Genomic DNA, 13,700 nt, shown 5'->3' with positions numbered 1-13,700 from the left:
AGAAATATATGCCAGCACTTATGAAGATTTAATATCAAGATGATAAAATTCTTCCCAAACTGATCTATAGATTTAATACAACTGCAATCAAAACTGCAGCAGGTTTTTCATAAAAATTGGCAAACTGGGGATCCCTGGGTGGCTCAGTGGTTTGGTGCCTGCCTTTGGCCCAGGGCGCGATCCTGGAGTTCCGGGATCGAGTCCCATGTCCGGCTCCCAACATGGAGCCTGCTTCTCCCTCCTTCTGTGTCTCTGCCCTGCACCCCCCCCCCCATGTCTATCATAAATAAATAAATAAATCTTTAAAAAAAATTGGCAAACTGATTATAAACTTTATGTAGAAAGGCATGGAAGAGTCTAAATAATTTTGGAAAAGAAGAACAAAATTGGAGAAGTTACATAATCTGATTTTAAGCTTTATTATCAGGCTCTAGTAATCAAAGCAGTGTGGGATTGCATAAGGACAGATGTATCTATTAATGGAGTAAGACTAAAACCATACATAGATCCAAACATATGTGTAAAACTGATTGTCAACAAAGTTGCCAAGATAATTCAATGGTGAAAGGACAGTCTTTTGTCAATAAAAAGTGTTAGAACTGAATATAACAATAACATAAATTAACCTTCTATCCTTATGCTACACACAAAAATTAACTAGAAATGTAATATAAACCTAAACATTAAAACTATAAAACTTCTAGAAGAAAGCAAAGTGTAGATGATGAAAGTTAATGTATAGAGCTAAGAAAATAAATTTGTGTTGTTTAAGCCACCCAATCTGTGATACTTTGTTATAGCAGCCCTACCAGACAAATAGAGCATATTTTTTAATTGTATACATTTATGGAATTATATGTGTATTCTGTGATTTGCTTTGTTTTTGCTCAACATTATGTTTGGAGATATTCATGCATGTAACTACAGTCTATTCATGTTTACCACTATAGTGTGACATACACCACAGTTTATTTACCCATTCTCCTTCAAAGGAGACAACACTGATATCAATCTGCTGGTACATTTATCTCGAAGCACATATCCAAGTGTTTCTCCAGGTTACATAAACCTAGGATCAGAATTGTTGGGTTTTATTGTTGAGTGTATGACTTCACACTGCTCTATATGCTAACCGATATTAAGTCTATTATTTTTTTAACACATTGTAATCAGGCTTTTATCTCTTTCAACTCCATCAAAACTAATGGAATTTATTAGAATTCCTAAGCTTTATCTTGACAAATCCAGCGGTCAGTTCTCAACCTTACTCTTTATTTATCTGACACAGTTGATTACTCTCTTCTCAAAACATTTGTTTTCTTCTTGCTAACTTACCTTTCTCCTATTCTCCATGCAATAGATTTGTTTTTATATGTTATTATTATGCACAAAATGCTCCAACGGTTTCCTATTACACTGGAAATAAAGTCCATGTCCTTAGTATGGCTCAGAAGGTTCCATCTGGTCCTTTCTCTCTCTGTTCTCATTTCATTCCACCACCAGTCGTATTTCCTGTCTACCCCAGACTGACTCTATTTCCATTACATCAAGGGGCCTCTGGCATTTGCGATTCCCTATGCCTAAGACACTCTTCTCTCAGTCATATAACTTTTTCTCTCACTTCTCTTATATCTCTAACCAGCTGTTACCACCTCAGAAAGGCACAATACTTGGTGAGCCCTGTATTTTGAGGCAACAGATATCACAGTCAAATGTGCCGAAATGACCAATATGAGTAACTGATAAGGTTGTTATTTTTGAGTGAGACTCAAGAGTAAAAAAAGGCTCTGCAGAGGTCCAGGTTGCAATGCAAGCTGTACTGTCACATGACTATATTATCCAGGATAACCAATGGCTTTAGAAGTGTCTGCAGAGTCAGGGATATTGTATTAAGCCTCTTGCAAGCCTCTAGAAGAGACCTACAGTGGATTAATGCCATACTCTCTTCTGCCAACAATTTTCTAAGTGAAAAGCAGACCCTGGTTTGCCCTTGGGTACTACTAGAGACTTAAGGCTTGACCACAGAGTACCAAATGACTATTATAAGCTGACTATTGTGAACCACCTATCTGATCAAAAATCATGAAAGTGGACATATAAACCAGCATTCCATTATAAAAGCAAGCCCGGAACACAATAAATTCCATGTGCTAATAACTTGGGTTGGCATACCTTTTTCTATTGCTCCACTATCCTTTCTCCCTTAGCCTATATTCATGGCCTAATGGTAATTCCCTCTTACCAGTTAACAAGAGGAAAAAACACAGAATTGGTTTATATGGGCCTGCCCAATAGGTGGACACTAGCGGAAAATGAATCTTTTACTTATACCCTGACTCTGGAGTGATCTGAAACATACTAGTAAAGACAAATCCTCCCAATGGGGAGAATTTCAGGTATATACCTGGCTGTCCATTTTCATGGAAGGCAACACCGCCTAAGATACATGTCTATATTGATTCATGGATAGTGACTAATGGGTTATCTGATTAGTTAGGTACCTCAAAGAACAAGATTGGAAGACTAGAAATAAGGATTCTTAAGAAAATTATGAGGACAGACCTCCTAGAATGGGTAAAGAATAAATATATTTGTGTACTGTGTGAATACTCACCAAAGGGCATCCACTGTAAATAAGCTTCTCAATCAGATAGACATGGTGATCTATGTTATGAATGTCAGTCAGCCTCTTTTTTTTTTTTTTTTTTTTTATTTATTTATGATAGTCACAGAGAGAGAGAGAGGCAGAGACACAGGCGGAGGGAGAAGCAGGCTCCATGCACCGGGAGCCTGATGTGGGATTCGATCCCGGGTCTCCAGGATCGCGCCCTGGGCCAAAGGCAGGCGCCAAACCGCTGCGCCACCCAGGGATCCCCAGTCAGCCTCTTAACTAATGTTTGCTCAATGGAGGCTATGCATAGGGTCAACAATACCCTGCTTACAGGCTGATATGCCTATCATCATAGCTATGTGAACAGGTAGCCAATTGCTGGGATCAACACCAAGCCCTCAATATGGACGGTACCACTCCCAGGAAAGGAACTAGCCAGGAACTAGGGTGCAGATTCATTATACTTGACCCCTTCTATCATGTAGAGGGCAACAATTTGTTTTCAAAGGATTAAATATATAATCCAGATATAAATATGCACTGACCAAAGAGAATGTTGTATTTATTACCATGGTAATTCTATACAACATTGCCTCCAAAGGAATAGTTTCACAGGGAAGGAAGTACAGCAATAAGTTCATATACATATAATTCATGGGTCTTACCACATGTCCCATCACCCAGAAGAATGTGGATTTTAATAATAGAGGAATGATTTCCTGAGACTCAGTTAACAGTACTAGCCAGGCAACAATACCCTAAGTTTGGGATGCTGTCTTATAGGATGCAATATATGCTTTAAGCCAGAGGACAATAAACAGTGTTCCCTTTCCATGACCAGAATACATGGGTATAGGAGCCAAGGGTGGGGGCGGGGGGTAGTAATAATGTTTCTTTTTACTATATAATAATCCATAATAATTACTATTAATTTTAAAGACTTATTTACTTATTTGAGAGAGAGAGAGAGAGAGCGAGCATGCACTCAAGGGGGAGGGGTAGGGAGAGGGAGAGAGTCTCAAGCAGACTCCACACTGAGTGGGGAGCCTCAATCCCATGGCCCTGAGATCATGATCTGAGCTGAAATCAAGAGCGTGAGCCACCTAGGTGCCCCTAATATTTTAAATTCCTATCCCCATAACCTTGGGCTTGGTGCGTTTGGGTTCTGGTTCTCAAAGGAGATATACTTCTATCATGGAACAAAGTCATGATTTTGTTAAATTTGAAGCTGAGACTGCTTCCTGGCCATTTTGGGTTCCTCATGCTGCTACATCAACAAGCAGAGAAAGGGTCACTCTACTGTTTAGGATGACCAATACCAAATGCTACTGGACAACTGGCTCCTGCTACATAATTAGGGAAAGGAATAATAGGTCTAGAACTCAGGATTCAATGGGAGTGCTTCCTAGTTTTCTCATGTCTAAAAGGTCTAGTCAATGGTACACTGAAGTAATTTGGAAGAGACAGGATTATCAAGGACTCCAATCATTCAGGAAAAAAGGTTTATATTACTAAACTAGGTAAAGAACTCCACAGCTGAGATCCTGGCAGAGGGTAGAGACAATATGAAATGGGTGATGGAAGAAGACAGTTATGATTGTCAGTTTTGGCTTTGTGTATAGCGAAAACTGCAGCAGTTATTTTAAGTTAATTATGGCCCTCCCCCATTTTCCTCACTACCTTATACCTAGAGCATCAGCAGCAGTGAAGTTTTGTTTCAGGTGGGAGTATTATTTAATTACAAGTCAATCTGCAAAGAAATGGTAGTATAAGGGACTGTTTTTCTGCTGTGTTGGGAACATGATAATCCAAACAAAGGTAACTGATACTTTACCATAGGTTTATTTACATACTGTTTCCCCACCAGAATATAAGCTCCTTGAGGGTAAAGGCTTATCTGTTCAGTTCACTCCTATATACTCAGCACTTAGAACTGTGCCCAGCATAGAGTAACCCCTCAATAACTAATCATATTATATGGTTAGCAATAATTAATAAGCTCTGATCTGATTAATAAACATTTATCAACAAAAAGTACTGTTGAATAGTTAAATTATTTGACAGATACATTTGTGTTGGCAGTGACTATCTTTGGATGGTGGAATTGTAGGTCATTTAAATTTTCTATTTTGTGCCTTTCTGTATTTTATACATGCACTTTAGTACAAATTACCCTATAATAAAAAAATATTATTTTACACACACTCTGAGAGACATAAACACATGCAATACGCATATTAATTTATGTAAAACTGCAAGGAAACCCAATTCTACAGTGACTCTCAGGAAAAATGAGAGCTAGATGCCTTAGAATAGATTCTTAAGGAAAGACAAGTTCTAAATACAGAAAAGAGAAACAAAAGAAACTAAGGATACTTCAAAACTATACAGAGGCAGAAAATCTACAGTTAAAAAAAAGTGACAATGGAAGGTGAATTTCACAGGCAAAATAGAAATGGGAGGACCAAATTCAGAAAGCAGCAAAATATGATGTGGAAATAATACCCTGCAGGACACACGAACAAAGTTAGGATTAAAATTATCTTACTAAAAACAACAGTGGCTACCATTTATAAAGAATTTACTAATAGCCCGGTCTGTGTGCAGAGCTTTATATACTGGAGCATCATTAGTGCCGGTAGTGTTCCTTATAGTAGTAAAGGACACCAACAAATTCTCTCTCTAAATATCTATATCCTTGTGTAGTTCTCTTCCACAATGACATAACTGGTCATGCGATTTGCTTTGGTCAGTATAACACAAACACAGATTAGAAAAGTGCTTATGCATTCCAAGGCTTGCCCTCTCTCTGTATGAGGAACTGGCTGCCCTGTGAAAAAGTCTGGGCTAGTCTGCTGCAGACACACGACCCAAGCCACAGCCAGCACGGTGAGCCAGACATAAATGACTGATACTCAAACACTGGCCCTAGTTGACTGTATGAGTGATCCCAGGCAAAACCAGGAGAAAAAAACTGCCAGCTGAACTCAGCCTACAGAACCATAAGAAAATAACATGATTTTAAAATGTCTGACATTTTAGGTCACTAAATTTTGGGATCCTTTATTATGTGGAGTAATAAACCAATCCTCAAAATAACCTCCAAGATGTAAGTTATTATATACTTATAAAATGAGGAAAGAATCATTAGGGGAAAAACACAAGTAATTTACTGAAAAGCTAGCATATGACAAAGCTAGTATTTGAATCTAGAGTGTCAGACTTCAAAACTTTTAACTATGCCCCTACAGTACATGAAAAAGATGACCTGAAAAGATTTTAAAGGGAAAACATCAAATACTGACAGACTGGTGATAAGGTGATTATAATGGGAAAAATGGATAGCTGGGATTTAAGGAGGTGAGGGAACTCCATGAGAATTTGATTGCCAGAACTCACAATAAAGCTCCGTGACCGTGCTTCCAGCACTACAATGATAGTGGTACTGCCTAACAGAGTGAGGGGTGGGCAATGAAGAATACCAAAAGCACTTGTAGATACTAACATAGCACCAGTAACAACCCTCCTCACCCACCTGAAATCCCTAAGAGATAAATAATACACTGCTTCTCACCTGACAGAGGATGGTGTTCTTGAGATTCATGATTGAAGTGGATCTCCATGGGCTGCAACTGGACACCTGACACCTCAGGGAGCAACTGGAGAATTACCATTTCCTTAGTAAGCTTTTCTCGTCCAGTCTAGGGGTCTGAAACCTGGAGGCAACAGGGCACCATTGGGCTTGGAAGGGGATCATTGTGGAGACTGGAGATATAATTTCTGAGACTAGACCACCAGAAACACCCTCTAGACATAAAAGAAATGAAGAAGAAAACAAAATCTCATTTAATTTCCACGTGGTTTTTCTCCCCCCCCCATTTTTTTTTTTTAATTTTATTTATCTTATCATGAGAGACACAGAGAGAAAGAGACACGCACAGGCAGAGGAAAAAGCAGGCTCCCTGCGGGGAGACCTATGCCGGACTCCATCCCAGGACCTGAGCCAAAGGCACACGCTCAACCACTGAGCCACCCAGGTGCCCCTCTCCCAGAACTTATTAAGCTTCCTCCCTCATCATTCAGGAGTCAAGCATTAACCCTTTTGGAACGGTATTCTCCATCCCAAGTCTAGAGACCTTCAAACATAGTTGTGTGTGTGTGTGAATGTTACTGAAATAGGGACAGAACTGGAAAGATCAGGCAGGGGAGAGAATTATAAAATTTTGTTTCAGCGGTCAACAATGTTCGCTGCCTCTCCTATACCAAACTGACACTACAGATCACCCCCATCAGCATCCTTCCCTCCTCCCCTTCTTCCAGCACTCACATATCAGGCTGCTCTTTCCGGGCAGGCTGTGCGGATCCGCGTGGATGCATCCCCCTTCCTGATTCCGCACGCCCCCAAAGTTTCGGGGGCGCCTTCGGTTGAACCCAGGGCCGCGCAGGCGCGGACCGCGTCCCCGAGGCACACACACTAGGCCAAGGTCCCACCGTGCCAAGGAGCGGCGCCTGCGGGCGACCCGGACGGCCTGGGCTCTCCATGGGCTCGAGGAACCGCACCGGGCTCCCTGGCGGCGCCGCCAGGCAGCTTAGGACGCGAGATCACCCGAGTTCCCCGGGCTCCCGTGACCTGACCTCACCCATACCTCGCCGCGTCCTCCAGGTCGCTGTCAAGCCGCCCACGCTGCGAACCCGCCATCGCCGCGTCCGCTCTAGGAAACTGGGAGGATTGCTCGGCTCTATGGTGCGCACGCGGGGGGGGGGGGGTCTTCTGCCAGGGCGCACGCGCGAGGCGGCGGCGGGAGGGTTGCGGGGATTTAACCCCTGAACCTCCGCGTAGCTAGCTGACCCAGCTCCGCTGTCGCGAGCGGGGGTCCCTTGCTGCCCTGTCTGCCGGTTCTTGACATCAATGTCGAAACATCTCTCGGGAAAGCTCTCTGGGCCAGGGTAGATTTCCTGACTACATAATGAGTTCTGCCTTAGTATCTCCCTTTAAAAATCCCTACTCCGCCTCTTTTTATTCTCTGGTGTGCTTCCATTCTAACTTTCTTCCTGTCCTCTCTGATCGCCCCCTCTCCCCACGCAGAACAGTGGTGTGCCTCCAAATCAACTTGTTAAAATACTTTTTTTTTTTTTTTTTTTTTTTACCAGGCCTCACCCCTAGATTTTACCACTCAGTACGTCTGGGGTGGGAGCTCAGGTTCACAGGTACTGTTGCTGTTGGTTCTGGGACCACACTTTGAGAAGCATCGCCCTAAAAATAATGCTCAGCAATTAATTCCTGAGTTGGAAGCTGGATTTTGATGTACTTTACCATCAAGGGAGACACAGAGAGTTCTGTTTCTACACAACTTGCTTAAGAGAAAAAACAATACATGGAGGCAAATGGAAATGAAAACACAACCGTCCAAAATTCTTTGGGATGCAGCAAAAGCTGTTCTAAGAGGGAGGTGTATAGCAATACCAGACTACTTTAAGGAGCAAGAAAAATCTCAAGTAAACCAACCTAAACTTACACTTAAAGGAGCTAGAAAAAGAAGAACAAAAACTCAAAACCAGTAGAATGAAGGAAATTAATAAAGACAAGATCAGAAATAAAAAAAAAAAATAGAAACTCAACAGCTTGCTTGCTAGTACAATCCTCATTGTGGCTAAAGGATCAGGGTGAGAAGGACCTGAAATTTGGGGGGCAGAGTGCAAAACTGGGGTAGGAAAGGATAACGCTGTGTCCTTGCAAATATCTTGGGAAGTACGGGAGGAGTAAGGAGAAAGATTGAGACATGTGAGATGTTGGGAAGAAGTACAGGTTTGAAAAAGTGGTGGCTAGCTGAAATGATGGTTGAGGTAGAAGTAGAGGGCTTTCTGTCCCAGCCCAAGACGGTCTTCTGGTATATGAAATCTTAGGGATATATGAATGAGACTCTAATATCCCTTTAAAGAACTTGTTTGGGTTTAGCCTCCCAAGAATGGAGTGCAGATACTTTAAAACAAAAACAAAACAGCTTCACTGTGATAGAACAGACATTCAATAATAACAAATATTTAGAGTATATAATTTGATAAGTTTTGTCACATGTGTATACAGTTGTGAAACCATCACTACAATCGAAATACTGAACACATCCAGCAAACACAGAAGTTTTCTTCTACCCTTCATATCTCCTCCTTCTCTTCCCACAGCTCCAACCACTGTTCTGTTTTCTGTTACTATAGTTTGCATGTTTTAGAGATTTATTTAAATGGAATCATACAGAATGCACTTTTTTTGGTCAAACTTCCCTCATTGAGCATTATCTTGAGATTTATCTACATCACTGTGTATATGAGTAGTCCACTGCTTTTTGTTACTGAATACTATTCCATTAGCTGCATATGTAACACAATTTGATAATTCTTTCATGAGTTTTTTTTTAATTTTTAAAGGTTTTGCTTATTTATTTGATAGAGTGAGCACAAGCAGGGGGAGCAACAGGCAGAGGGAGAGGTAAAAGCTGGCTCCCTGCTGAGCAACGTGCCCAATGGGGGGCTCAATCCCAGGACCTCAGGATCACGGGATCATGCCCTGAGCAGAAGGCAGATGCTTAACCACTTAGCCCCCCAGGCATCCCTGATATACTGCCTTAAACAGGTGTTCAGTAAAGGACAATGAGAAAGTTAACCAAAAAAAGTTACAAAGGTGAGAGTCTGTTAACTTTTTACCTGGAAGTGATGATGTGAACATAGATTTTCTGAGTGTTTAACAAGGAAATCAAACTTTTTTTTTTTTTTTTTTTTTTTCAGATTGTGCTAGATTTGGTGCTTTGTGGAGTCTCACCAAAGATGTTGCCTTCTGAGGCTGAGAAGCCAGCTTGGACTCTAACCGTTTGGTCAATCAGCCAAAAGACCCTAGGCCCAGCTGTGGTCCACACCAGCTGACACTGAAGAGGTTCCTCTCAGTAAGGTAAAAGGAATTCAGAGGTTTCCAGAGATATCAGGAGTGATAATACAGGCATGGGAAATGATAGGAGATTCTCAAGAATGAAACTGATAGGTCACTCACCAATACTCTACCTGATTTCTATTTCCTATTCCATTTCTTTTTAAGGGGAAACTAGGCCAAACTAACATATGACTTAGGCATAGATTCTAATCTTTTTTGGGTAATATAACTACTTTAAGAATATAATAAAAACTACAGATCTCTTCCTCAGGAAGTTAGGGGAAAGACTTATATGTGAAATTTTGCTTATCATGTATTATATTGTATTCAAAATTAATTTCTTTTGATAGACCATATAATCAGTCTTCACAAAGAATGAATTTCAATCTAAAAATCAATCTCAATCAATCCAAGTAAAAAAGGGAAATAAATCCAAATTGTGAAGTGAAATGAAAAAATTAACTTTCCTTTTGTTCAAATAAATACTAACAAGTAGGCTGCTGCTGTTTGATTTTGAATGGTATATCTAAATTACAATCTAACATCTTTGAAATATTAATATGCATGTCCAATTGACTGTGACTTTTAAAAAATAGAACAAGTGCTGAAAACTGAGATTTAGAAAGCAAAATAATGACCAATGTAATCAGAGTTGCCAAGGTTCACTTTGACAGAGATGAGTAGGCTTGTATCAGAAACACCAGAATTCGCCCAGACCTCTTAGTTGAATTCAAATCAGACCATTTCTTTTATTTTCAATCACTGAGATCATCAGTATCAGTTTGAAAAGTCTTCAACTTCAAAACCAACTCACAGAAGTTTAAACAACTCTTGGTCTATACTTAATCATTGTTGTGGGTTGAATTGTGTTCCTCCCAAAAGATATGTTCAAGTCCTAACCTGTGATACCTGTGAATGTGACTTTTTTGGAAATAGGGTCTTTGCAGATATAATCAGGTTAAGATAAGATCATACTGGATTAAGGTGGGCTCTAACACAACAACCGGGGTCTTTATAGGAAGAGGTAAATTCAGACACAGAGGACACTCATGGAGAGGAGAGGACACCATGTGAATGTAGAGGCAGTCATTAAAGTGATGCATCTATAAGGCCAAGAACATCAAGGACTGCCAGGAACTACCAGAAGTTAGGAGACAGTTATGAACATAAGAGCCTTCAGAAAGAGCATGGTTCTGCCCACATCTTGATTTTAGATTTGTAACCTCCAAGCTGTGAGAGAATACATTTCTGTTGTATTAAGCCACTCCGTGGTGCCAGAAGTGAGGTGCTGCTTTAACAAATACCTAAAAATGTTGATGTGGCTTTGGAGTGGGGTAATGACTAGAAGCTGGAAGGGTTTTAAGGTGCATGATAGAAAATACCTAGGTTGCCTTGAAGAGATTTTTGGTAGAAATATGGATGTTAAAGGTGACTCTGGCACGGGCTTGGAAGGAAGTGAAAAAGAGAGTAGACAACTTTTCTGTCATCTTAGAGAACACATATATTGTTATGAACAGAATTTTGCTAGAGAAAATGAGCATTAAATATACTGGTGAGGTAATCAGACAGAAATGAAGAAAACATTATTGGAAGCTGGAGAAAAGGCTATACTTGTAAAGTAGTAGACACTTGGCTGAATCATGTTCTGCTACTGGATGGAAAATAGAACTTGTAAGTGATAAGCTTGGATATTTAGTTGAGGAGCTTTCCAAGCAAAGTATGAAAGATGTGGCTGGTTTTTCTTGATGCTTATAGTAAAATGTGAGAGGAAAGAGATAAATTAAGGAAGGAACTGTTAAACAAAAAGGAATCAGTAATTTGGAAAATTTCTCATCCTATCCCTGCTCTGGAGACAAGGCCACAAATGTAACTGGACAACTTTTTAGTGAAGAGATTGAGTGTGTGATTCATGCACCCAACCAACTATCTCAACAAAAACCGAAAATACAAATGGGGTGATCCAGGAAGGATCTGAGAAGGACCTCTGCATGTAATTGTGTGGCTCCCCTTGATATCCACAGGCAACCAACCTGGTTCTAGAGAATCAGGTCGTATCACCAGAAACACTGCTAGTTTGGCCTGAGTTGGACAGAGACAGGACAAGATGAAGGAAGCTTATCAGATTTCTGGGATTCAAAAGGCAGGAGATGGGGTGCCTGGGAGGCAAGTCTGCTTCTAAGTGCTGAGAGACCAAGGCCACCTTAGCTGAGAGGGGCTGATGGGGCATCCTTTGGCCAGTGGGCATTTTGAGCCACAGAGTAATTTGGGAACTCTACAAATATTTGGAAGTTAAACAGCCCATATCTAAATAACCTCTAGTTCAAAGAAGAAATCACAAAGGAAATTAGTAAATATTTTAAACTGAATGAATATGTAATGCAACATACAAAATTTTATGGGATGCAACCAGAGCAATGCTTAAGAGGAAAATTTATAGCTTTAAAATGCCTGTATTAGAAAAAAAATCTCTTATCAAAAACCTAAATTTCCACCTTAAGAAGTCTGAAAATGGGCACCAAACTTAATAATAACAAAAAAGCAGAAGGAAAGAAGTAATAATGGCTAGAGTAGTAATTAATGGAATACAAAATAGAAGAACAATAAAGAAATGTCAATGAAACCAAGGTTTTGTTATTTGAAAATATGAACAAAAATCAACAATCCTTTAATAGGCCAACCAAGAAAAAGAGAGATGAACAAAAGCAGAGAAGAGGGGTCATCACTACCAACCTTATAATAATTTAAAATAATATAAGGGAATACTATAAATAACTTCATGCCAACATATTACACAACATAAGTGTCATGGACAAATTACCTGAAATATACAAATGACCAGAAGTGACTACAAAAGAAATAGAAAATGTGAATAAATGTATGAAAAGTAAAGTTGAATTAGTAATGAAAAACTTTCTAACAAAGAAAAGCACAGAGGCCCAGATGGCTTCACTAGTAAATGCTATCAAACAGTTAAAGAATACCAGTCTTGGGGCACCTCAGTGGCTCAGTGATTGAGCATCTGCCTTTGGCTCAGGTCATGATCCCTGGGTCTTGGAATTGAGTCCCACATTGGGCTCCTCACAGGGACCTGCTTCTCTCTCTATGTCTCTGCCTCTCTGTCTCTATTGAATAAATAAATAAAATCTTAAACAAAAAGACTACCAGTCTTTTACAATCTTTCCCAGAAAATAGAAGGGCAAGTAATCACTTTGATACCAAATCAGACAAAGACATTACAGGAAAACTACAGACCAATATTGCTAACAATGTAGACATAAAAGTCCTCAATAAAACATTAGCAAATTAACTTCATTAATATAGGGACATCTGGGTGGCTCAGTGTGTTAAGCATCTACCTCCGGCTCAGGTCGTGATCCCAGGATGCTGGGATGGAGCCCCACATTGGGCTCCTTGTTCAACAGAGAGCATGCTTCTCTCTCTCCCTCTGCACCGCCCCCCCCAAGTAAATAAAATATTTTTAAAAATTAACTTCATTTATATATAAAAAAGGATTATATACCATGACTCAATGGAATTTATCCTAGTAAGTTGGTTTAACATCCCAAAATAAATTAATGTGGTAAGAGATTTAAATATCTCTTTCAATAATGTTTATCAATAATATGGTAAATGAATATTGGTATAATCATACAGTGTAATATTAGAAATGGAAATGTACAGTGTACATCTATGCAAAACATTATGTTCACAATGTTGATTTCACAATGTTGAATTCAGCCTGACTTAAAAGAGTACATATTGTATTCCAATTATATACAGTACAAAAAGAGGCAAGACCAACCTATCATGTTCAAAGTTCAGTGTAGTGGCTATCAGTGTAGCTAGAGGAGGGTGATGAGTTGAAGAGAGCACAAGGCAGACTTCTGAAGATGGATAATGTTCTGTTTCTTCATTTGAATAATATGAGTATGTTCAGTTTGTGAAAATTCAGCAAATCGTATGTGCATTTATTTACTTGCAAAATCAGGATTACTAACCAATATTATTTGGCTGTTCTGCATTGACAGCATCAAAACACAGACCAAAATGCACCATTTTTTATTCTAATGCTTCATTTTATTTTCTGAGACAACTCCACCTACCTATCCCGTCTCATTTTCTCCCCATCAGTTGTGTATTCCTCTTTTCTTCTATCTTCAATTTTTCTTC

General features: G+C 39.7%; 1 protein-coding gene across 5 annotated transcripts in view; it reads right to left on the bottom strand.

The window, feature by feature from the left end:
- ZNF397 (zinc finger protein 397) overlaps positions 1–13,700 on the bottom strand; it is a 42,757-nt gene that overhangs the window by 5,282 nt on the left and 23,775 nt on the right. The window contains exons 1-2 of one of the 5 annotated variants that reach the window (XM_025996970.2): positions 7,258–7,369; positions 6,186–6,327 (exon numbers count right to left, since the gene is read on the bottom strand). The exons of 1 other annotated variant lie outside the window; for it this stretch is intronic. In XM_025996970.2, coding sequence (XP_025852755.1) covers positions 6,186–6,285 — 100 coding nt within the window. In that variant the 5' untranslated portion in view covers positions 6,286–6,327; positions 7,258–7,369. Of the gene's footprint in view, positions 1–6,185; positions 6,419–6,938; positions 7,370–13,700 lie in introns of those variants that run through there. 3 more of the 5 variants (XM_025996968.2, XM_025996967.2, XM_025996969.2) reach the window with 3 other exon arrangements.

This window comes from Vulpes vulpes, chromosome 13 (assembly GCF_048418805.1).
Source record: "Vulpes vulpes isolate BD-2025 chromosome 13, VulVul3, whole genome shotgun sequence".
NCBI lineage: Eukaryota > Metazoa > Chordata > Mammalia > Carnivora > Canidae > Vulpes > Vulpes vulpes.
Note: the sequence above shows the minus strand (reverse complement) of the source record. Positions and strands in the feature narration are given on the sequence as shown.